Raw genomic sequence first — 24,547 nt, 5'->3', positions numbered from 1 at the left:
AGAAAAATAAAAAGGGCAAGATTATTTCAATAGAAGCTGTGGGGATGGCATTAAAAAAAGGAAGGCACGGCAGAGCGAGAAACTGGAATAAAATAAAACGGACTGGCAGACATAACAGCCAACCTAGTGTATAGACTTTGGGTCCTGATTCAAACCAACCAACCATAGAGAGGTATTTTTTTTGAGACGCTAGGGGGGAATTCAAATATAGACTGACTTAGGGTAAAGAATAATCGTTAATTTTTTGGATGTGCTAATGGCATGGTGGTTATGTCTTTGTTAGTTGTACTTGAAATATTTATGAGTGAAATGACAGGCCTGGGATTCGTAACAGGGCACCTGTCTGGCTCAGTGGGTAGAGCATGCAGCTTTTGATCTCAGGGTTGTGAGTTCAAGCCCCACATTGGGCGCAGGGCTTACTTTAAAGAAGGAAAAAAAAAAAAACCTCCAAGAAGGAGGGAAAAAGCAGGGTTGGGTGGGTGAAATAGGTGAAACAAGATTAGCAAAATGTTGATAATTTTTGAAGCTGGGTGATGGTTATGTGTGAATTCATGATACCTTTCTCTATTCATACGTGTGTGTATGTAACATGTTCATACGTATATATGAATAATTATTCTTGAACATGATTCGCATATTCCCATAGTAAAAGTTAGTTCATAGCCGCTGCTCTTTTTTTGTTTCTAAGGGAGACCAAAGAGTCCCAGGGGCCCAGTGTGGACAATGAGGCTTGGGGAATGGTATTCCTCCTAGTGCTATCCCTTTCCCCTTATTATCAGACTTTGTCCAAATATCCTAGAGCCTAATTTACAGGGAAGCATCCAGCGAGGCTCCTGTGGTTCTCTCCCCACGGTCCCCTTCGCTCTGCCCTGGAGTGCCCTACCCGTGCTTTCTCTCCCAGGGATGGTGGAGATGATCCCCAATGCTGAGACGCTGCGCAAGATCCAAGTGGAGCACGGGGTGACCGGTTCCTTCAAGGACCGGCCCCTGGCAGACTGGCTGCAGAAACACAACCCCGGGGAGGACGAGTATGAGAAGGTAGGGTTGCGGGTAGGGGCGAGGCAGGGTGGGGTGCGCCCGCCTCGGGCACATTGCTGTGTTAATGCAAGACCTGCACACGCACGGAGGAGACGGCTCAGCTGTGCTGGGAGGAAAGAATCTGTCCCCTGAGCCACTGGAATGCTTCTCCTTCTGTCCTTCTATCTTCTCCTTCTGTGGCTATCCTCTGCTTGATGTCAGAGCTTGTTTGTTTTTTTTTTTTAAATAAAGTATAAACCGCTCATGTCACTTCCCTGTGTCTGAAAAGGTAAGTCCAGCTTCCGTAGCCCGCTATACAAAGCCTTTGGTGATCCCGCCCCGCCTGCCCCTACCGTATCATCCACCATGCCTCCTCTCTTATGATAACTTATGTCCCAGCCATGTGTTCCCTTCCCCATTCCTCAAAACGCACCCTCTCTACGTTGCCACATTCCAGATCCTCTACCCTTGGAGAGGAGCAATTTGGATTTTTTCCTCCCGCCCCTCCATCCCATATGCTATTTATTAGTAACGTACATTTTTCAGGCATTAAATGGCCACCATGCAGAGGCACCGTGCTTGGTGCTGGAATTATGATTTCTTCTGGCCGATGTAATAAAAAGTAAAAAAAAAAAAAAAACATGATAGAAGTACATACAGCAAGAATATACAGAGAAACCAACTCTGTGTCTTTGTGTTTAATATCAGTCTTTCAAAGGTAGCCTCTCAGCTCTTCTAGGCTTTCTGCTAGAATAGTGCCAGTGGTCTCTTCTGATGACTTCCAGTAGGAAAGAGCTGAGAGCTGTTTGTCTCCTGGCCACTCCGCAAAGAGAGTTTCCCACAGCCTTTAAGCGAAAGCCCCTTAACTCAGGAGAGCGCCCTTGACCTGGTGAGATTTCCTGCAGTTATACTCCACATGACTCCGGTGGTGACACTTGAGTCACTTACCCAGGGGCATATCACTATTTTGTGAGTCAAGAGAGGATGCATTTGGGGTAGAAGGAATATCTGTGGCGGGAAAACAAGCTGATAGACGTGAAGGTCCAGACTGGGAGGTGACGGGTTGTGTTCCTTCTTGAGAGGTTTGTCTTCAGTCATCTATTTCCCTTTCCTAAGAATAGTCTTTTTCTTCCAGAAGGCGCATTCTGTGATTTTATAGATTTTCTGTTCTTAGATTCCTGTGGATTAGTCACCTGGTTCAATTAGACAAGTGGCAGGAGTTTCTGGTGGCTAGGTTTTTTTTTATTAATATATTTTTCTAAGTTTTTATTTATTTGACAGAGAGAGGGAGGAAGGGAAGGGCAGAAGGGAGGGGCAGAGAGAGGGAGAGAGAGAATCCCAAGCAGGCTCTGCACTGTCAGTGCAAAGCCCAATGTGGGGTTTGAACTCTCCAACCGTGAAATCATGACCTGAACTGAAACCAAGAGTCAGACGCTTAACCAACTGAGCCACCCAGGCACCCCCCTGTGTGGCTAGTTTTGAAACAGGTCTTGTGGATGGCCAAGAAGCTGCAGGGAGAGAAGACCCCCAAAACCCTGGGGAGAGAAAAGAGTGAGCATTGAGTGAACAGTGATAGCAAGTGGGGCTGTTGGGGCTCAGGGGGAGGGGTTGGGGGGGGGGGTTGTGGGAACTGGGAGGGCCTGGGACTCAAGGCCCTGAAGGATGAGTGGAAGTTTGCAGGAAGAGGCTGGTGGGGGTGGGGGGGCGGCACACATTCCCTATTTGGAAAGCTTTCTCTCATTCTCAAGTCTGTACATTCCTCATTGGCTATGACAGTTTTTATCCTCTGCTGATGGGTCTTTCTTGATTTCTTAAGAATTCTATGAACCACACAAAGAGGACTCATAGGGTGAAAGGTATCCATGTGCTAATTCCGTTATTTTTACCTCTTGGAAAGACAAATGAGGGGACGGAGGCCGACCTGATCACATAAGGTGGACCGAACCCCTTAGCCCCTCTCCCCCTGCTTTAAACTTAAAAATATCCTCACGCAGTTTACCGACTAGAGATGTCCGATTTTCAAGTGTAAAACACCCCTAGGAGTGTTGAGCTGGCTCAGCTCTTCTTTGGTGTGAAATGACTTCAATTAGATTAGTGCTGAGCTGCTGCCGGTAACTGTGGGTAAGGGAGGTGTCTGTGAGGCAGGGGGAAGCCTGGAAGAATTCTGAGCAGGGTCAGGAATGGACCCTTGAGCTGACTGCCTCAGCGCTCTGCTTGAGTCGAGATGGTCACAGCCGTTTGGGAACGTCGTAAGCATTAGTCTTCCTATCTAACAAGGTCTCTTCCGCCTGGGCTGGTCAAGTCTGGGCTCCAGATGAGCTCATGGGCTTTCCAACCAGTGTCCCTAGGAGGAACAAAGGTGCAGAAGAAGGTGAATTGCAGATCAAGTGGCGGAGATATACTTACAAGCCCTCTGTCTCCTTATGCCCCGTAAGACAGGAGAGAACTTTCTATGTGCCTGAGTGTGTATGTCCATACACGATGAAGGCTGAACGGGCAGGTGTGAGGTGCCGTGGGGGCTCACGAGGGCCGAATTCAGTCTGGCTGTGGCCCCTGGAGTCCCTCGGACCCGGCTTTATGTCCTGCCCTCCCATCTGCCTGCCTTCCTCCCAGGCTGTGGAGAACTTCATCTACTCCTGTGCTGGCTGCTGCGTGGCCACGTACGTCTTGGGCATCTGTGACCGGCACAATGACAATATCATGCTGAAGACCACGGGCCACATGTTCCACATAGATTTTGGCCGCTTCCTGGGCCATGCACAGATGTTTGGCAACATCAAGCGGTAAGTGGTCTCCTGAAGCCAGGCTGTGTGCGTAGGGCAGGGAGGTCAGTAGAAATGGTTCAGCACTGAACACAAGCCTGTAACGGAAGGGGCTGTACTTCAGTCCCTGAGCTGAGCAGCTCCGGAGAAGGGAAGCCTGCTACAGAGGTCAAGTCCTTGCGAGGCCTTGCAGACGAAGGTGGGGACCAGCTCTTCTCCCTCCGTGCTGAGGAGCGGGCAGAGGGAAACGGGCCCAAACCACAGCAAAAGGGAACACGATTAGACATCCAGGAAAAAATACTGGTAGCTCACGGACAGGGAAGCACTGAAGGATGTCTCTGGGGATCTTTTTTTAAAAACTTCTTTTTCTTTTTTTTAACGTTTATTTATTTTTGAGAGAGAGACAGAGCACAAGCAGGGGAGGGGCAGAGAGAGAGGGAGGCACAGAATCTGAAGCGGGCGCCAGGCTCCGAGCTGTCAGCACAGAGCCCGATGCGGGGCTCGAACTCACGAACCGTGAGGTCATGACCCGAGGCGAAGTCGGATGCTCACCCGACTGAACCACCCAGGTGCCCCTCTGGGGATCTTTTAAGATTAAGGTAGGAAGAGAAAAAGGATAAAGTTAGAGCCTCGTCTCCCCAGGTTCCCACAAGTGTTGAGGGGAACCATTCTCTGATGTAACCCCACAAGGTGGGCTTCCTCCTCCATGTTGACCTTCTACCTGTATGTTCCCCTTGGCCCAGGGACCGTGCCCCCTTTGTCTTCACCTCGGATATGGCGTATGTCATCAACGGGGGTGACAAGCCTTCCAGCCGCTTCCATGATTTTGTTGACCTTTGCTGCCAAGCCTACAACCTCATTCGCAAGCACACCCACCTCTTCCTCAACCTTCTGGGCCTGGTGAGGAGTTCCATCTCTCTCTGAACCCCTCCCTCTTATCATCTGGCACCTTCTTTAAGACTCCCCTGTCTGGCTGCAGAGGATTTCTGGAGATCGGTTTCTCTGAGGTCTAGATAAAGGCAGGGCCCAGACTACTGGTGACCGTGGTGTCTGGGCAATGTCTGGCTTCCTGCCCCAGCCCCTCCATTCCTGTGGCCTTCTAGCCACTGCCCACGGCATCTGTCTACCGCCTTCTAAGAGGGTTAGGGAGCCTCGCTATAGAAAATAGCAGGGGAAGAAGCACCAAGAATTCCTGGCTGTTCCCGGTGCCCTCTCTCCAACTTTGCTTTTCTCCTAGATGTTGTCCTGTGGGATCCCCGAGCTCTCAGACCTGGAGGACCTCAAATATGTGTATGATGCTCTGAGGCCTCAGGACACAGAGGCCAATGCTACTACCTACTTCACTAGGTAATACCCTGTGCACAGAACAGCGCTGCCCACCCCGAGAAATTCATGTCCGGGCTGCCTGGAGGAGGATGGGGAGGAGTAGGGCTGGGGAGACAGGAAAGGCTTAGCTCAGATGGCAGAGCTTACAGTCGACAACACGTGTCGTCCTGACTTTGCCTCTGCCTTTAGGGAGGTTACTTGACTTCTCTGACTCAGTCGTTGGTGCTGAGCTTTGTGTGTACAGAGCCATTGCAATCTCTTACTTGCGTTCTTGCTAGGTGCTGGTCAAAGACTTTGTTGATGGGGTTGATCGTGGGTTTTCCTTAGGGTTCGGCTCTCTGGATCAGAGCCTTTCCGTTTATCGAAACGTGGAGTTCCATGGTTCCATGTTCCCACATTTGACAATGTGTTCTAACATAGAACCTCTCCTTTTGATCAGAAGTCTCTAGATTGAACGGTGCTTGGTGAGGCTTCACTGTACTGGATGTCTACTATATATAGACCTTTACATGCCGACCCTGTGGTGGAATCCCTCATTCCTTCCTACCTTGGTTTAACCATCCAAAGATGCTCAGGAGGGCAGCGAGGGGAGATAAGCCCCCAGGATTCACATGAAGAAATTGCATGTAGATGATCACGTGCCCGTCGAGCACTCTACGAGGATATTCCCCAGGGAAAATGAGTCTGTCTGAACTGCGTGGGGGTCTCAGGTGTCAGACGATATTCGCTGAGCTAGCTCTGTCCAGCCAGTGGGGACTTGGGTCCACGGTTACATCTTTTCATTCCCGTCATCTTGCACCAACAGGTTGATTGAGTCCAGCCTGGGCAGTGTAGCCACAAAGCTCAATTTCTTCATCCATAATCTGGCTCAGATGAAATTCACAGGCTCAGACGACCGGCTGACCCTTTCCTTTGCCCCCCGAACACACACGCTCAAGAGCTCTGGCCGCATCAGTGATGTTTTCCTCTGCCGCCACGAGAAGATTTTCCACCCCAACAAGGGCTACGTAAGTGTCTTCTCCAATATGACCCTGCCTTGCTCCCCACCGCCCCCGGCGTATTGGGATTCCGTCTCTTCACATCCACACGTGGGCACTGGAGTCGTGAGCATCCCGTGCCAGGAGCCACGCAGTCACAGACCACTTCCCTCTCCCGTGCCCAAGTGGGCTGCTGGAATCAGGGAGCTGAACTGAGTGGTTATTCCCTCTGGGTCAAAGATCCTATGAAACATGTATAGGAAATCTTTGCTTTTCAGATCCCTGCACATGTAAGGTCTATCCTCTTCTTCTTTGGAGGCACTTTTGCTCTTTTCCTTCTGGAAAGGGTATTCCCCCAACACACACGCACACCCTCTTCTGTTCCCTTACCTACTCCCTTCATTGGGTGCACAGGGGTTGGCAGGTACTGTCTAAGACTTGGACCTTTGCAGGTTTATGTGGTGAAGGTGATGCGAGAGAATGCTCACGAGGCCACTTACATCCAACGGACGTTTGAAGAGTTCCAGGAATTACACAATAAGCTGCGGCTGCTCTTCCCTTCTTCCCTTTTGCCCAGGTAGCTGTCCCCTCTCTTCTCTGCACAGGGAGATCCTGGGGAGGGAGACCGGAGCTGCAGAGGGCCCGGGGGGGGGGGGGCGGGCTGGGGGGTAGGGTTGGGGGGTACTGCAGGATCCTGAAAGTACCTTTTCCGAGATCTGTTTGGTTTTCTTGGCCTGGTGATCAGTGTGATGGCAAGTGCCCCCCTGCTGGCCTGTATCTCCTGACTTTCTCAGCCCAGTCTTGAAAATAACCTTGAGCCCACCCGCCAGAAGGAGAGAAAACTGGGTCTAAGAGGACTGACCGAATCTTTGTTTCAAAGTTTCTTCTCTCTCTTTTTTTTTTTAATGTTTGTTTATTTTTGAGAGAGAGAGAGAGACAGAGCGTGAGTGGGGGAGGAACAGAGAGAGGGAGGAACAGAGAGGGAGACCCTGAAGCCAAAGCAGGCTCCAGGTTCTGAACTGTCAGCACAGAGCCCGACGCAGGGCTCAAACTCACCAGCCGTGAGATCATGACCTGAGCCGAAGTCAGACACTTGATCGACTGGGTCACCCAGGAGCCCCTCAAAGTTTCTGGTCTTTTATTTATTTTTTTTTTTTTAATTTTTTTTTTCAACGTTTATTTATTTTTGGGACAGAGAGAGACAGAGCATGAACGGGGGAGGGGCAGAGAGAGAGGGAGACACAGAATCGGAAACAGGCTCCAGGCTCTGAGCCATCAGCCTAGAGCCCGACGCGGGGCTCGAACTCACGGACCGCGAGATCGTGACCTGGCTGAAGTCGGACGCTTAACCGACTGCGCCACCCAGGCGCCCCAGTTTCTGGTCTTTTAAAGAGTAAAAGATAAATAAGCAAAATTTGATATATACATACAATAGAATGTTATGAAATCTTGAAAAGAAGGAAATTCTGGCACATGCTACAACATGGATGAGCCTTGAAGGACCTTACGCTAAGTGAAGTAAGCCAGTCACAAAAAAGACAAATCTTGTGTCATATTCCACTTATATGAGGTCCTACAGTGACCAGATTCCTAGAGACCAAAAGTAGCATGGTGGCTACCGGGGTTTGGAGGGAGGAAGCGGAATGGGGAGTTGTTTAACGGGTACAGGGTTTCAGTCGTGTGAGATGAGAGTTCTGGAGAGGGGCGCGGTGATGGCTGCACAGCTCCGTGAATGTGCTTCATGCCACTGAACCGTACAGTTAAGAATGGTTAAGATGGGGCGTCTGGGTGGTTCAGTCGGTTAAGCGGCCGACTTCGGCTCAGGTCATGATCTTGCGGTCCGTGAGTTCGAGCCCCGCGTCGGGCTCTGTCTCTCTCTCTCTCAAAAATAAACGTTAAAAAATTTTTTTTAAATGGTTAACATGGTAAATTTTACGTTCTGTGTATGTCACCACAATTTTTTAAAATGATTTTTCAAATGAATTTTGGCCCTGGTGGGGAAAACTGCAAGCTCCTCCAGAGCCCCCGAGGCACTTCCGGGGAGCCCCAGGACACTGCCCATCCACGTGGTTTTCTTGCCTGGCATCCCTGGAACTGCGGTGCGAGATGCTGCGGGAAGGAGTGTGTCGCTGGAGCAGACCCCGGGAGCTGCGGGAGGAATGGGGCCGGCTAGTGAGACGTGTGGGTCAGGTCGTTGAAAATGCCAATGAAAGGTGGCTAAAGCCTGTCGCCTCTTCTCTTTTCCCTTCTTGCCCCTCCGGCGTTCCCACGGCCCACCTGCCTCGCCAGCTTCCCTAGTCGCTTCGTGATTGGCCGCTCGAGGGGAGAGGCGGTGGCCGAGCGGCGGAGGGAGGAGTTAAACCGCTACATCTGGCACTTGACCCACGCAGCCCCAGAGGTGGCCGAGGTGAGTGGGCTCTCTCTTGCGGGCTGTTCGGGGAAGGTCTGGTTTGTTGGCGGGGTGGGGGGGTGGGGAGGGGTATGTAGTGGAAGCAGGGAGGATGCGCGCCCCCTGGCGGTCAAGGACGGGATTTGCGAGGAGGGCGGCGGCCGGCACAGCGAGGGAGGGAGGGGCGTGGCTGCAGCGCCTGGGGTCGTGCTGGTAAACGCTTTGAACGTGTGCTGTCTGGGGCAGGTATCAGAGGCGGTCTTGGAGTGCTAGGAGTATTCAGAACCTTGGGAAGGAAAGGAGATTTTTGAGCAGGTTGAGTGTGTATTTACCTAGATTTTTTTTTTAAACAAATGGCATTGTAATTTGGTATTATAATGGGCATAAAAACCAACGTAGGCATCACGAGCCCCACCCCCCCCCCCCCGACCCATCATCTAACCCCATTTCCGTGTTTCCTTCCTATTTGTCTATACGCAAATGTGACTCTTACTGCTTTAGCTCCAATATCACTAGATAATATTTTTCTCACTTGGTGTTTATAATAAGCAACACTTTGAATATCTGTACGAAATTATACTTTGACTTGCAATGCCAAAATCTCCTTAACCATTTGCTTCTTGAGAGAGAGATTATGCCTCCCCCCCCCTTTTTTTCACTATTAACGCGAGAGTAGGTATTTTCACACATTTTAGTTTTTGTTTTCCCTAACAGACTTAGGAACCATTCTTGAGAGTAGGATTCATGGGCTCTGTCCAGAGTTGGCTCAAATATTTCTCTGCTTGAAAGGTGTATGTGCGTCCATAGGGGAGGGGGCGGCACAAAAGAACAGACTGCTTTTGACCTGATGTGACTTAGGTTTTTTTTTTTTTCCTTTTTGAAGAACTTTTGTTATGAGAACTTTCAAACATCTAGAGAAGCAGAGAAGCAGTATAATGAGTGCCTATATCTGCATCACCCAAACAGTTAATGTTTTGCCATATTTGCTTCATCTCTTTTTGTATGAAGTATTTTAAACTAAATCCCAGACATCATGACATTCTATCCCTAAATACTATGTATTTTTATAAAGCTATAGAAATCATACCATCTAATATATAGTCCATATTGAAAATCTCCCTGTCATCCCCCAAATTCTTTTTACTGAATTGGTTGGTTTGAGCCATGGCTGGTTGGCCATGAGATCATGGCTGGTTGGTTTGAGCCATGATCCAAATAAGAAGTGCATAAGATATCTGGTGGTTCCGTTTTATCAAGTTTTTTTAAATCTGGAATAGTCCCTTGCCTTTTTTTATGGGTCCGTTGCCTTCTTGAAGAGTGACTCTGTGTCTGATATCATTTCAGTGTGATTTGGTATACACCTTTTTCCACCCCCTGCCCCGAGATGACAAGGCTACGGGCACCAGCCCAGCTCCTAAGTCCTCAGGTACGCTGCCTTCTCTGTGACGCTCCTGCCAACCTCTCTGAACCATTCCCAAAGGTCATCTCTCCTGCCCCCCCTCCCTCCCCAGTTCTCTTCCCTTGACCTGCCTCTGTCTCTTCGCCTACTGGCTGGAGAGTCTGGTTTCCCCCTCAGGCTGTGGGGCCCCCGGCTCCTCGTGCAGGTTTCCCAGCGACTGGATATCCGCCTGCTCATTACACCACACAAACTGGATAGAACATCTCAACCCGATTCGGAATCATGTTCACAGACATCACTTGACAGTTCCCCCATCTGATATCAAGAACCTGACAGGGAGATCCTGGGGGACGGGTGGGGGGGAAGGGGTAGAGGACAACAACTGCCTGGCACCAGCTGGGGACGAGACTTCCTTTGTGACCTTTCTTGGTTTCTTTGTCCCTCCAGACGGCTCATGGGCCCGGCCCGTTGGGAAGGTGGGAGGGGAGGTGAAGTTGTCCATCTCCTACAAAAACAATAAACTCTTCATCATGGTGATGCATATTCGGGGTTTGGTAAGTACACACACACAGGCTTCACGTGGTTCTGTATCTTTCTTCCAGCAGTTTTCTGACTGGTCAGAAGTTTTCTCCCTTCCTCTCATGAGAGGAACCACAGAAGTTACTGAGTACCCCCAGTGGCCCTGCTACCAGGCCAGGCCTGAGATATGACTAAGCAGGCAGGCACCGCCAGACACAGGTTCTTCCTACCTGCGGTCTTTGGCAAGTTGTCTAAGTGTCCCGACCCTCATTGAAATGAAGATGTTAGTATCTACCTCGTAGAGTTATGGAGGGTTTCAATGAAATAGCACATACAGAGCACTTAACAGAATGCCTGGTATTCCTGTTGTGGCAATTATGATGATTATTATGAGGAAGAGGCCCAAAGGGTTTATTACCTGGTTGTAGAGATAAGGCACCCACATGATGTCCTTTGAGCATAAGGCAGCATATAATCACAAAATTGTTGGTAGGAAGGGGAAGGGAACTTGCATTCAATACCTGCCATGTGCTGGACTTTTGTGGATTGGGGCATTGGTGTGTGGCAGGGGCGTGAACTTTGGAAGCAGAGCAACCTGGGTTTCACTCGGACAACTTCATTCATTCATTCATCATTCATTCATTCATTCATTCAGTAAATGTTCATCAGGTGCCTCCTCTGTGCCGGGCACGGATTTATTAGGTCTAGATCTAAGGGTAAACAAAACACAACCCCTGCCTTCAAGGAGCTTACGTTCCAGTAGGAAGAGACAGACAGACAAACAGATGAGTGAAATATATGGCAGGTCAGATAGTGGTAAGTGCTCTGGAGAGGAATAAAGCAGAGAACAAATACTGGGGTGGAGTGAAGTAGTGACAATTTTATAAAGAGTGGTCAGGGAAGCCTTCATTGATGACAAGGTGTTCAGGCAAAGACGGAACAAGGTGAGGACCGTTCCAGGTAGAGGGAGCAGTTAAATCCCAAAGCCCTGAGTCAGGAACCTGCCTGGGGTGTGCTGGGAACTGCAAGGGGTCATTGTGGCTGAAGGCTGCAGAGCAAAGGGGAGAATGAATAGTAGATGTTGGGGTTGGAAAGGGCACAGCACTCCAGAACCTGAGTCCCACAGTCAGGACTGTGGCTTTTACCCAGAATGAAATGGGAACCATTGGAGGGTTTTGAGCAGAGGCATGACAAGATCTAATTAAAAAGGATCAGGCTGGATGAATCACTAATTGGCTGGCCTTCAGCAAGCAACTTAATATCTCTCTGACTCATTTTGCACCTCTTGGGGGTTACTTGGATCAAATGACAAAATAGACAAAGACATTGGGCAAGGCAGGAAGATATCTGGGGACACGATGGCTCGGTCGAAACAGACCAAGTTAGGGGCGCCTGGGTGGCGCAGTCGGTTAAGCGTCCGGCTTCAGCCAGGTCACGATCTCGCGGTCCGTGAGTTCGAGCCCCGCGTCAGGCTCTGGGCTGATGGCTCAGAGCCTGGAGCCTGTTTCCGATTCTGTGTCTCCCTCTCTCTCTGCGCCTCCCCCGTTCATGCTCTGTCTCTCTCTGTCCCAAAAATAAATAAACGTTGAAAAAAAAAATTTAAAAAAAAAAAGAAACAGACCAAGTTATGGCATGCCCCGAGCATTTGTATGAAAAGTGTAGACTGGGTGTAATGGGCAATCGGATTGATGTTTTGGTAGGACACGTAACATTGTCATGGTAGATATTTCTATCAGAAGGGAGTGAGCTGGAAAGCAGACAAATTATGGTGCCTTGTAAGAAGCCAGGTGTGAGGGAGAAGAGTCTGGATCAGGTTGTGATCACAGGAATGGTGATAGGGACACAGACGTATGAATCTTCTTTTTGTAACATTTATTTGTAAAATTTGCACTCCCTTTGTAGCAACTGCTGCAGGATGGAAATGACCCAGACCCCTACGTGAAGATATACCTCCTTCCTGACCCTCAGAAAACCACGAAGAAGAAAACCAAAGTGGCCCGGAAAACCTGCAACCCCACCTACAATGAGATGGTGTGTGGAGGAGGGGCTGGGGTGGGTTGGCAAACTGTACCTGTTTGTGTAAATAAAGTTGTATTGGAATGTGGCCCCACCTATCACGGAAGTGTCATCTGTGGCTGCTTTCTTGCTGCAATGGCAGGATTGCGTGCTTGTGACATAGACCAGACTGTTTGTACTCCTGTCTGGCTCCTCACGTAAACAAGTTTGCTGACCCTTCGGTCAGGGAGTCCACAGCTGGGGTATGGCCTTGGCCCTGTCCCGTGGGGAGGAGGAGCCTCCTGGTCCTTTGCTGATAATGAGCCGTGGCCCCAATAAAAAGCCCTCACCTGTGGGGTGCCTGGGTGACTCCCTTGGTTGAGTATCCAGCTCTTGGTTTTGGCTCAGATCATGATCCCAGGATTGTAGGATAGAGCACTGCATTGGGCTCGTCACTTGAGCATGGGGCCTGCTTGAGGTATTCTCTCTCTTTCTCTCTCTCTCCCTCCCCCTCCTTCCCTCTCCTTCCCCCTCCCCCTCCCTCCCTCCCTCCCTCTCCTGCCCTCCCCCTCCCTCCCTCCCTCCCTCTCCTGCCCTCTCCCTCCCCCTCCCTCTACCCCTCTCTCCTGCTCATGCTCTCTCTGTCTAAAATGAAGAAACGGGGGAAAAAAGGAAACTTGTTTTTAAAGTTTATTTTCAGAGAGACAAAGCGCCAGTGGGGGAGCGGCAGAGAGAGAGAGGGGACAGAGGATCTGAAGCCGGCTCTGTGCTGCCAGCAGCGAGCCCAATGCAGGCTCGAACTCACAAACCATGAGATCATGACCTGAGCTGAAGTCAGACGCTCAACCAACTGAGCCACGCAAGTGCCCCAAGGAAAAAAGGAAACTTAAAAAAAAAAAAAAAAAAGTCCTCACCTTCCTCAACTCTAAGCCAAGAACAAAGTTCTTTATTTATCTACTTATTTATTCATTTGCTTTTAGATATTTAAGTAATCTCTGCACCCAACGTGGGGCTTGAACTTACAACCCCGAGATCAAGAGTCTCTTGCTCTTCCGACTGAGCCAGCCAGGTTGCCCCAAAGAGCAGAGTTCTGTAAAGCTCTTCTTGGGTTCCAAGTACCTTCTCTAATCCCGCGGACTCGGGCTGGGGAGAGAAGTCGTCTTAGCCCCCGCCAGATCGAACCTCCACAGACTTAAGCATCTCCCTCTTCTGTGTCCCCCCCATCTTCCCCATCTCTGTTCGCAGCTGGTGTATGACGGGATCCCCAAGGGAGACCTACAGCAGCGGGAGCTGCAGCTGAGTGTGCTGAGCGAGCAAGGATTCTGGGAGAACGTTCTCCTCGGGGAGGTGCACATCCGCCTTCGAGAGCTGGACCTGGCCCAGGAGAAGACTGGCTGGTTCGCACTGGGATCTCGAAGTCATGAGACCTTGTGAGCCCAGCAGAGCCCGCCCCATCCCCCCCACCAACCCCCGCCCAGGACCCCAGGCGGCTGGGGGTGCCGGGGGAGACGACTCTCCTCTGCTCCATGTGCCCTTTCCTTGTGAAGGGGCAGAGCCCTTGGCGGGCCTCCCCTCTGTCCGGGTGGCTCAGGCCCCTGTGACGGGAGGCGGGCAGAGTAAGATGCTGTCTGCTGTCCCCTCATCTGCCTGGCGGCATCTGGGTTGGCTGTGCTGAGCGGCTGTGAGGCTGCCGCGAAGTTTTAAGGTTACCTTGTGTCAAGGGAGCAACGCCTGGTTGGGGGTGAGTGGGGCGGGCTGAATGAAGTAGCGTTTTGAGGGAGGGTGGGTGGATATCTTTATTTTTATTTTTAAAAAATGAAATAGTAATGTTGTCCTGACTGGACAGGAAGCCTCGTGAGAAGGGACTTGCATATGCCTCGGAAGGCAAAAGAGGAAGACGTCGGACTTTTTGTACGATGAAGGTTCTTATTGGACTTTCCCCTAGGGTTTTGTTTGTTCGCTTGTTTGTTTCTCATCAGTGTTTTTCTATCCATAGGAATTATTTGGGGAGGGGCCCAGTGGGTCCTGGGTGAGAGCCCTCCCTCTCTAAGGGCAGGCCGGGGAGGGGTAGGGAGGGTCTGGTTGCTGGACTGAGGCCTGCTGTGGGCCTTTCTGATTGTGCCTCCAAAGGAGAGTGGTGTGATACCTACGGGTGTAAGGGAGGGCCTTCCGAACGGGGCCCTGCCGAGGACCTGTGTTCAGGGACCTGGCCTCTTTCAGGGGGAGTTTTTCCTTCCGTCTTCCCCAACTTTGCCAGGACGTGCCCCGAATACGGTCTTCTACCCCTCCATTCTCACGACCCCTCTGGGGACCATCTGGTCCCTGAGGGTATGCTGGGGGTGCTTCTCCACACATCTCTCTCCCTTCCTTTTTCCCTGGTGGGATAAAGTGCTGCATCAGCCCTCAGATTTGGTCCCCCCACCCCACCCCGCCCAAGGACATCCTGGCCCTGGGAAGGAGATGCTAGGCCGCAGGTGCCAGTGTGGCCCCATCACCTGCCACACCCCCCCTTTTTTGTGTGCTGCTTTTCCCAAACTCCACTTCTGTCACATTTTTTTTTTAAAATAAGAATTTCCCTCATTTTTTGGGGCCATAAACTTATTTAGTCTGGAGCCAAAGGGATGCCCTAAGCGGAGGAAAAGGGGCGTGGGGTGGGGGACTCCAGTGATGTTCTTTGGTGGCGAGAAGGCTGGATCGGAGGGGGGGTGATTGATCCCCGGGAGCTGAGCTAGGAGCGAGAGACTGGGTCTCTTGTCTCTTACACTTTTTATTCCCTACCTGGTGGATTTCGGATTCACTCTTGTGCTTTACTCCAAAGGGTTGTATCCTTTGGGGGGAAAAAAAAAAGGGGGGGGAGAGACTTTGAATTTGATATATTTAAACCGGAATTGGCTGGATGTACCCCAGGGTTGGGGCATGGAGGGAATCCAGGAGACTCTGAACTATCCCTCCCCAGCTTCCTTCTCAGCTCCAAGGATCAGAAATTCCTCCGTTTGCTGACTCATTCCATAACCAGAGAAAAGAAGCTCCGTCCACTGAAGCCACAGGGTAGCAAGGAAATGTAAACTTTTCTTTTAGGTTAAAAATGTCAAGGATAAGGTGGCCACTGTGGGGGAGGGGCTGGGGGAAGTGGGGAACAGGGGCAGAACTCCTCCAGGTGAATGGACCATAGATGCGTTACTGGCTTTTGGCCTGTAGCTCATTTTATTTCGACCCTCTCTGCCCCTGATTGAAAGAGGTCTGTGTACTGTATCCACTTCCCTTGCATCTGCTACTTTCTCTGAAACTGTATTTTCTAATAAATGACATTTGAGAAAAACAAAACCATCCTTTTCAAACTTGGTCGATGCTCACATGAAGACACCTGGTGTACAAGATGAAAATAATAACAGCAGTGGTCTTACGATTGGAAGATATGCATTGGTGCACTGCCCTGGGCATTCGACACTTGTCAGTGAAATCTTAGCCTCAGAACAGCTTGATCAGGTGAGTAGTAGAATCCCCATTTTATAGGTGAAGAAGTGGAAGCTCAGAGAGATTAAGTAATCTGTCTTAAACTCACAGCCAATCAGCCTTGGATCTCGAATTGGAATCTGGGATTGGCTCCAAACCTTGTGCCAACTCCTAGGTAATGTTTAATACAGCCCTTTAAGTTGGCGTAACATTTGTTCGTTTTCAGCGTGTTTTACTATAAACGATGTCCTTTTTCGTTACGCTACCGTGAAAAGTAGATCTGGTTCGTTCGTTAATTCTATCAACAAACATGTACCGTGCTTTCCAGTGCTACAAAGTGACATGCCTCCATCTACAAAGAATATAGCTCCTGGGGTTGTGCGTTGGGCCCTGTGCCACGTACCGGGCTGAGGGTTACAAAGACAAATTCAAACACTCTCTGCATTTAAGAAGTTGACCACCTAGGGGCACCTGGGTGGCTCAGTCGGTTGAGCGTCTGACTCTTGATTTGAGCTCAGGTCATGATCTCGAGATTCATGGGATCAAGCCCCACATCAGGCTCCCAGCTGACAGCACGGAGCCTGCTTGGGCTTCTCTGTCCTCTTCTCTCTCTGCCCCCCCACTCCGATACATAAATAAACTTTACAAAGTTTACTGCTGGCTCACCTGGGTGGCTCAGTCTGTTAAGCATCCGACTTTGGCTCAGGTCATGATCTCGCGGTTTGTTGAGTCCGACCCCCATGTCGGGCTCTGTGCTAACAGCTCAGAGCCTAGAGCCTGCCTCGGATTGTGTATCTCCTCTCTCTGCCCCTCCCATGCTCATGCTCTGTCTCTCTCTCTCTCTCTCTCTCTCTCAATAATAAATAAACATTAACAAAATATTTTAAAAAGTTTACTGCCTAATGATATTTAACCAGCCCCATTTTCTGAAAGAGGAAACGGAGCCTCTGAGGTGCCTTACAACTGTTAAGTCATTAGAGCAGAGCCATAGCTCAGAACCCACCAAATGCAAGAAGGAGGTGGTGTGAACCTTGTACCAGCATTTCACCCAAAAGTTTTCAAAACTCTCCAGTGGGGTGTCATATTTCACACCAGGAAATTTTGTGAGGCTTCCCAGGGACTTTCAGTAGTAAACAGGGGGAAGTGTTACCCATCTGCGGTGTTTCTAAGTGGTTTTGAGGTGTCACTGCCGTTCTGGATAAATCCCAGGGGACCTTTTAAAAGTTAAACTTGAATCTGGCAAGAGTCTTAGTTGAGGAAATTTCTTGGCCAAATGGGGCAGAAATCTGAACCACCCTGAGGGCGTGGGGGTGAGAGCTGGGAGTACAGTAAGAGGGCTTGCTCAGGGAGAAGAGAAACAAGAGAAGCCCAGGAGGCTGGGTTCTCTGAGTTCAGAGAGAGGCGGCAGAAATGAAGTAACCTGACTGGCTGGGATTGTGGGGGCAAAGATTAGATTGGGCTTGAAAGGTCAAAAACGAGGCAGCATTTTTTTTTTTTTTAACATTCATTTTTGAAAGGCAGAGACAGAGCACGACTGGGGGAGGGGCAGAGAGAGAGGGACACACAGAAACAGAAGCAGGCTTCAGGCTCCGAGGCCTCAATCAGCACAGAGCCTGATGCGGGGCTCAAACTCACAGACCGCGAGATCATGACCTGAGCCAAAGTCGGCCACTTAACCAACTGAGCCACCCAGGCGCCCCTAAAAACTGAGGCAGCATTTTTAAGTCGGGAGGGAATTTTGGTGATGGGACGTCTGTGCAACCAACAGACTGAGGTGTCTGTTCAACGAACCACGCTCATGGCCTTCTCTGGGTCAGGCAGGGCAACCAGGCAGTGTGGCAACTAAAATGACAAAGATGTAGATCCAGCTAGGGAGGCAGACCCGGGAACAAAAAGCGACAGTGCAGCGGCTCAGGGCCAGACGAGGGCAGGAAAAGGGAGGCAGAGAGGGCCTCACAGGGAGAAACTGAGCGTTAAAGTCGATCAGAACTCCGGATTTTATTCTTGGTGTGATGGGGCTGCCATCACACTAAGCTTTTGAGGAAGGGACTGCAGTGCTCCAATTTACATTTTAAAAAGGTCATTCTGGCTGCTGTTTGAAGCAGGACTGGATGACAAGATGCAGCAGAGAAGGTCCCTGCAGAGAAGGTCTCTGCGGGAGTCTAGGAGGGAGGTGATAGTGTGGGGATGGTGAGAAGAGTCAATTTCGGATAGAGAGTTGGTGAATTTCAAAGTAGTGCTGACAGGATTTGCTGATGGATTAGATGTGGAGTTGAGAGGAAGTGAGGGTGACTCCTGAATTTAGGGCCTTGGCAGCTGGGTGAGGAGGACTGGGGGCAATACAGATCGTGGGGAAGATGGGCCTGGGGGAGCTAAATTAAGAGTTTTATTTTGGGGGAGCGCCTGGGTGGCTCAGTCAGGTAAGTGTCTGACTCTTGGTTTCAGCTCAGGGCATAATCTCATGGTTCCTAAGATCAAGGCCCAAGACATGCTCTGCACTGTGAGTGCAGAGCCTGCTTGGGATTCTCTCTCCCTCTCTCTCTGCCCTTCCCCACCCCCTCAAAATAAATGAACATTTAAAAAAAAAAAAAAGACTTTTGTTTTGGGTGCGTGGCTGGCTCAGTCGGTAGAGCATGTGACTGTTGATCTCAGGGTCATGAGTTCGAGCCCCATGTTGGGCATGGAGCCTACTTAATAAATAAACTTATTTTTTAAAAAAAGTTTTGTTTTGATCATGATAAAGTTGAGATGTGTGGACATCCACGTGGTGAGGCAGGAGAGTGGAATCTGAAGCTCATGGGTGAGGTCAGTCTAGAGTTAGGTAAGGATGTCATCAGCATAGGTTGAGATCACCTAGATTAGAGAGGCTAGAAAAAAAAGATATGGGTGGACTGAGCTCTGATACAGGCCAACATTCAGAGGAGCCACTGGAACTGTAGGGAAACCAGGGGAGTGGCGTCATGGGGGCACAAAGAAAAGTTCCATCGGTACCCCGGGGCTGCTGTAACAATGCGCCACCGACTGGTGGCTCAAACAACAAATGAATTTGCTCACAGGTCTAGAGGCTAGGCCAAGATCCAGGGGTTGGCAGAGTTGGTGCCTTCTGCGGGTTGAGAGGGAGAATTTATTCCATGCCTCTTCTAGCTTCTCATGGATTGCCGGAAGTCGTTCACATTCCTTGACTTGTTGGGGCATCACCCCAATCTCTGCCTTCGTGTTCACATGGGGTTCACAAGTACATGTGTTTCATGCATGTGTGTCTGTGTCCAAAATTAGCCTTTGTATAAGGACACAATCAGATTAGATTAGACCCACCCAATGACCTCACCTTAACTTGTGAAGGCCCTATTTCCAAACAAGGTCTCATTCACAAGTACTGCGGGATGAGGACCTTCGATATCTTTTAGGGGGACACAGTTCAACCCACAGTAGTCAGAGACTTGGACTTGGCAAATGGTCCTGGCAGCCTTGATAAAGGCTGTTTGAGTGGTGGGGACAAAGGCCACATTGGAGGAGGTGGAAGAGAGAAGAGGTCATCACAAAGTAGAGACCATGACCGTGGGTGACGCTCGAGAAACTTTGCTGTAGTGCTGCAGAAACTTGGAGGGCATGAATCTGAGAGAGTTTTGTTTATTTTTAAGATGGGTGATACCAACTGCATGTGAGTGTTCTAGAAGCTTGAGAGAGACAATTATAGGTTACAAGAAAGAGGGGCTAAGGAAGGCTGGAATTCCTTCCGTAGACACAAAGGGACAGGATCCAGGAGACTTCTTTTCTTTTTCTTTTTTTTTTCTTTTTGAGTTAGGGGGAATTTTTTTTTTTTTTTTTTTAATTATTTTTTAGAGTTTATTTTTGATGGAGAGAGAGAGAGAGGGCAGGGGAGGGCAGAGAGAGAGGGAGACACAGAATCCGAAGCAGGCTCGAGGCTCTGAGCTGTCAGCACAGAGCCCGACACGGGGCTCGAACTCATGGAGTGTGAGATCATGACCTGAGCCGAAGTTGGACACTTAACCAACTGAGCCACCCAGGCGCCCCCAGGAGGCTTCTTTTCTTGTTATGGGATTGAAGGCGGAGTATGTGGGTCCAAATGCTGGAAGATGGGTGGATTTAGTGGTGGAAAAATGAGGTTGTTTATGTCCAATTGTGTCTGGTTTCTCAATGACGTATGAGGTGTGACTGTAAGCTGAGGATGTGTATTTAAGGGAATGCTGGAAATTGGAAGAAACTGTGAAACAGTCTCAGAGTGTGGGAGAAACAAAGCTGGAACTATGAACTGTCGTAGGAATGCCCGGCACTGATGAAATTTGTGGTCACAAATACGAAGCAAGTCAGTCGGCACTGCTGAGTGCTTTTCCTCGGCCATGATTAGCTGAGTGCGTAGACTAAGAACAAGTGGGTAGTTGAGTTCAACTAGGGTTGGGATTTGGCCAGCGAAGAGCAAGAGAATGAAGCGTCTTTGTAGTGGGTTAGTTTTTGATACTGGAACGTGGAATTCACGCTGGGTAAGGAGGGAAGTGAAGGAGGGCGAGAAATCACAACAGAAGTGGAAACGGCAGTGGTGTGGAGGTTTCCAGGGGGTGGTAAGTCGCTGACTAGGGATACGGGGCAGTGAGTTGGAAAGATGGCAGGTGGTGACCATGTGAAGTGTGGGATACTTAGAAGTGAGATTTTGGAGGTGGTGCTGGCAGACAAATGAAGTCAAAAGCTGTATACCCTCTGCCTCAGGCCCGCAAAATCTTTTAAAATAAACATGATCAACTGAGGTTTAAACCTTACCTTCTGCCAAAGTGCCAGTCAGCTTGCCAGTCCAAGGACTTCTTGTCCTCACCAGCACGCCTACAGCTATGGCAACACTTTGTTATCTCGGTGTCCAGAGCTACCCTCCCTCCACCCTCTGGTTGATAGCAGGCTCGAGGAAGCTGGTTTACACTTTATTTTCCTGTTGGGACTGACAGGGCTAAGTCACAAATTCTTACAGGTTTTGATACTTTATGACTGTGGTTTTTTTCCCCTTTAGAACAACTTCCAAGGTAAGGAGAATCAAATTATATATTCCAGGACGAGATGGGGAAGGGGAGGCTCATTCAAGAAAGCTTTAAGGGGCGCCTGGGTGGCTCAGTCGGTCAAGCCTCAGACTTTGGCTCAGGTCATGATCTCATGGTTTGTGGGTTCGAGTCCCGCATCTCACTCTGCGCTGATAGTGCAGAATCTGCTGGGATTCTCTCTCTCCCTCTCTCTCTGCCCCTCCCCCACTTGTGCTTTCTGTCTCTCTCTCTCGAAATAAATAAATAAACTTAGAAAAACTTAGTGAAAAAGGGGTGCCTGGGTGGCTCGGTGAGTGAAACGTCCGACTTCGGCTCAAGTCATGATCTCACCACTTGTGAGTTCGAGCCCCGCGTTGGGCTCTGTGCTGACAGCTCAGAGCCTGGAGCCTGCTTGGGATTCTGTGTCTCCCTCTCTTTCTAACCCTCCCCCACTTCCACTCTGTCTCTCTTGCTCTCAAAAAATAAACAAACACTAAAAAAATAGAAAAAAGAAAAAGCTTTAAGAAAACTTTTGGGGGGACGTGTGGTGTTAGCCATAAAGTCGACAGTGGAAAACAAAAGGCTTAGCCATAAGGAAGATGCTGTTATTTTAAAAGTTTTTTAAGTTCATTTATTTATTTTGAGAAAAAGAGAGAGGGGGGGGGGGAAACACCAGCAGGGGAAAGACAGAGAAGGAGAGAGGGAGAGAGAGAATCCCAAGCAGGCTCTACGCTGTCAGCACAGACCCCGATGTGGGGCTCGAACCTCCAAATTGTGAGATCATGACCCAAGCCAAAGTCAATTTCTTTTTTTTATTAATTAAAAAAAATTTACATCCAAGGTCATTAGCATATGGTGCAACAATGATTTCAGCAGTAGATTCCAGTGATTCATCCCCTACGTATAACACCCAGTGCTCATCCCAACAAGTGTCCTCCTTCATGCCCCTTGCCCGTTTAGCCCCTCCCCTCACCCACAACCCCTCCAGCAGCCCTCAGTTTGTTCTCCATATTCAAGGATCTCTTATGTTTTGTCCCCTCCCTGTTTTTGTATTATTTTCGCTTCCCTTCCCTTAGGGTCATCTGTTTTGTGTCTTAAATTCCTCATATGAGGGGCGCCTGGGTGGCGCAGTCGGTTAAGCGTCCGACTTCAGCCAGGTCACGATCTCGCGGTCTGTGAGTTCGAGCCCCGCGTCAGGCTCTGGGCTGATGGCTCAGAGCCTGGAGCCTGTTTCCGATTCTGTGTCTCCCTCTCTCTCTGCGCCTCCCCCGTTCATGCTCTGTCTCTCTCTGTCCCAAAAATAAACGTTGAAAAAAAAAATTAAAAAAAAAAATTCCTCATATGAGTGAAGTCACATGATACTGGTCTTTCTCTGACTCAAGAGTCCGATGTTTAACTGACTGAGCCACCCAGGCACCCCTGATGCTGTGGTTTCAGAGTATTAATACTTTTCCATTCGTGCAGCAAACATTATTGGTCACCTATGATGTGCCAGCCAACATCTAGGTCAGTCATTCCCTAACTTTTTGGGCTCAGGATCCCTTTTACGCTCTTAAAAATTATTGAAGACCCCCAGGAACTTTTGTTTATGTGTGTTATATAGTTATCAATAGTTACCGTTCAAGAAGTCAGAACTGAGGAATTTTTAAATATTCATTAAAAATAATAAACCCACTACATGTCAACGTAACACTTTTAATGAAAAATTATTTTTCAAAACAAAATGTAGCAAGAAGAGGGATATTGTTTTACTTTTTTTTCCCCAAATGTTGTTAATATCTGGCTTGATAGAAGAGAACTCGAATCTCCTATCTGTTGTTGCATTCCACGGGTTGCCAGATCACTTATCATGTATTTTCTAGAAGATACATGTCCAACATACACTCATGAAAAAAATGAGTTAAAAAGGAAAATAATAGCTGCATATTATGAACATTATTTTGGCCTTGAGGGCCCCCTGAAAGGGTCTGAAAAGGGGATTCCCCGTGGGTGCCTAGATCATATTTCGGGAACCACTGGGCTAGGTATTGGGAAATCGCCCTCCAGCAGGAAAGAACATTCATAGGTGTATGTAGTGTAGCATGTTTGTTGTTTTTTTTTAAATTTTTTTTTCAACGTTTATTTATTTTTGGGACAGAGAGAGACAGAGCATGAACGGGGGAGGGGCAGAGAGAGAGGGAGACACAGAATCGGAAACAGGCTCCAGGCTCCGAGCCATCAGCCCAGAGCCTGACGCGGGGCTCGAACTCCCGGACCGCGAGATCGTGACCTGGCTGAAGTCAGACGCTTAACCGACTGCGCCACCCAGGCGCCCCTGTAGTGTAGCATGTTAAGTGTTCAGGTAGTATATAATAATATTGTTCTGACCGGGAAGGTCAACAAAGATTTCAAGAAGGGGTTGATGTTTGAGTTGGACCTTGAAGCATGAGTACTTATATAAGGGGGAGGAAGAGGGCTTTCTTGGCTGAGAAACAGCACACATAGAGAGGCAGGCCACAAGTCCAAAGTTCTGGAGTATTAACACGCATGAACGGAAGTTACTGAAGAGAAGGCTGGCAAAGCATAGTGGGAGGACAGGCTGTACAGAGCCTTGATTGCGTAGGTCATGGGAAACCATTGTTAGCTGCTAAATCACAAGCATTAGCTGATGGTTATGCCCCTACTCTCTCTAGGCCAGGCACTGTATTAGGAATTTCATTCTCTCACCAACCTGTTGAAAGAGGAATTGTTAGTCTCACTTGACAACCAAGAAACTGAGGCTTCAGGTATTTAATTTTCATGCTTAGATCTCTTTTCTATTATTAACCTCCTATTATTAATACATTTTTTTCTGAAGTTCTTAGGATTAAAAATGAGATATTTCCAGAGCTACGGATAAGATAATAAGGAGGTAAACCATAGAAACTGAGGACCTTTTAGATTCCTAGAAGGAAGTGGCTGTTCTTTGAACAGTCCCATTGAAGCAGAAGAGCAGCTGGCGTCCTCCTGGTTCCGGAAAGATCGTTCCGCAGTCCCTAAGTGCTTAAAATTGCCACACTCCGTCTGTAATAGATTTTTTTTTTTTAATTTCAGAGGTGTCAATGAAAAACTTTTAGCAGAAAAAAGAAATGAACTAAGGAGAATTAAATATAGCAATTATAATAGACAAAATTTTTTCAAAGGATAACGGTCCGCGTGTCCTTTACATGCTGTATCCTGCGGTTCTGGGCGGCTCAGGACATAAATAGGACTTGAATGTGTTGCCTCCTGGGAAGCATATAAGAGAGTCAACACCTCCGAGGACTACGTTTCTTTCCTCCTCTGCAACTTCAGTTTGCCTCTCCTGAAAGGGGACAGTCTAATAGGGCACCACCTAAGAAACAAGAGTTCACATTTTCGTGGGGAGATGTATGTGGATTAGATACTGAAAGCTGGGTCGTAGGCAAAGCTAAGTAGTGATTTAGAAACTCGAGAAAACCGAAAGGGCACGAATGCATAAGAATGACTCATTTTCCCCTTATGATTTTGCACTCATTATTCACTCCAAATCATTAGTGTCTTAACACCAGACGTGTATTTACACAGTATTGTCAATTCTTATTATACTAAGATCTCATGCTGACGATCTACTTAGCACTCAATACAGGAACCCCGATATATGCAAGCCTAGGGTAAGTGTACACACTTGTGTGTATTAGGACCTTAAG

At 48.9% G+C, this 24,547-nt stretch overlaps 1 protein-coding gene and 1 non-coding gene across 7 annotated transcripts in view; both read left to right on the top strand.

Moving 5' to 3' along the window:
• The window catches only part of PIK3C2B (phosphatidylinositol-4-phosphate 3-kinase catalytic subunit type 2 beta), a 66,585-nt gene extending 50,877 nt beyond the window's left edge, over positions 1-15,708 (top strand). For 4 of the 6 annotated variants that reach the window (XM_040462265.1, XM_040462266.1, XM_040462270.1 and 1 more), the window contains 11 exons: positions 902-1,038; positions 3,631-3,800; positions 4,523-4,679; positions 5,017-5,126; positions 5,911-6,112; positions 6,535-6,659; positions 8,372-8,489; positions 9,816-9,897; positions 10,318-10,424; positions 12,292-12,420; positions 13,630-13,818. In XM_040462265.1, the coding sequence (XP_040318199.1) occupies positions 902-1,038; positions 3,631-3,800; positions 4,523-4,679; positions 5,017-5,126; positions 5,911-6,112; positions 6,535-6,659; positions 8,372-8,489; positions 9,816-9,897; positions 10,318-10,424; positions 12,292-12,420; positions 13,630-13,818 (1,526 nt within the window). Of the gene's footprint in view, positions 1-901; positions 1,039-3,630; positions 3,801-4,522; positions 4,680-5,016; positions 5,127-5,910; positions 6,113-6,534; positions 6,660-8,371; positions 8,490-9,815; positions 9,898-10,317; positions 10,425-12,291; positions 12,421-13,629 lie in introns of those variants that run through there. The other 2 variants (XM_040462267.1, XM_040462268.1) reach the window with 2 other exon arrangements.
• A 2,737-nt stretch (positions 15,709-18,445) lies between these two features.
• TRNAN-GUU (transfer RNA asparagine (anticodon GUU)) lies at positions 18,446-18,518 on the top strand. The gene has a single exon. It is a non-coding gene; the product is annotated as a tRNA-Asn (tRNA).
• Positions 18,519-24,547: the final 6,029 nt, after the last annotated feature.

Source organism: Herpailurus yagouaroundi, unplaced genomic scaffold, assembly GCF_014898765.1.
Source record: "Herpailurus yagouaroundi ecotype Mexico unplaced genomic scaffold, PumYag 308, whole genome shotgun sequence".
Taxonomy (NCBI): Eukaryota; Metazoa; Chordata; class Mammalia; order Carnivora; family Felidae; genus Herpailurus; species Herpailurus yagouaroundi.
Note: the sequence above shows the minus strand (reverse complement) of the source record. Positions and strands in the feature narration are given on the sequence as shown.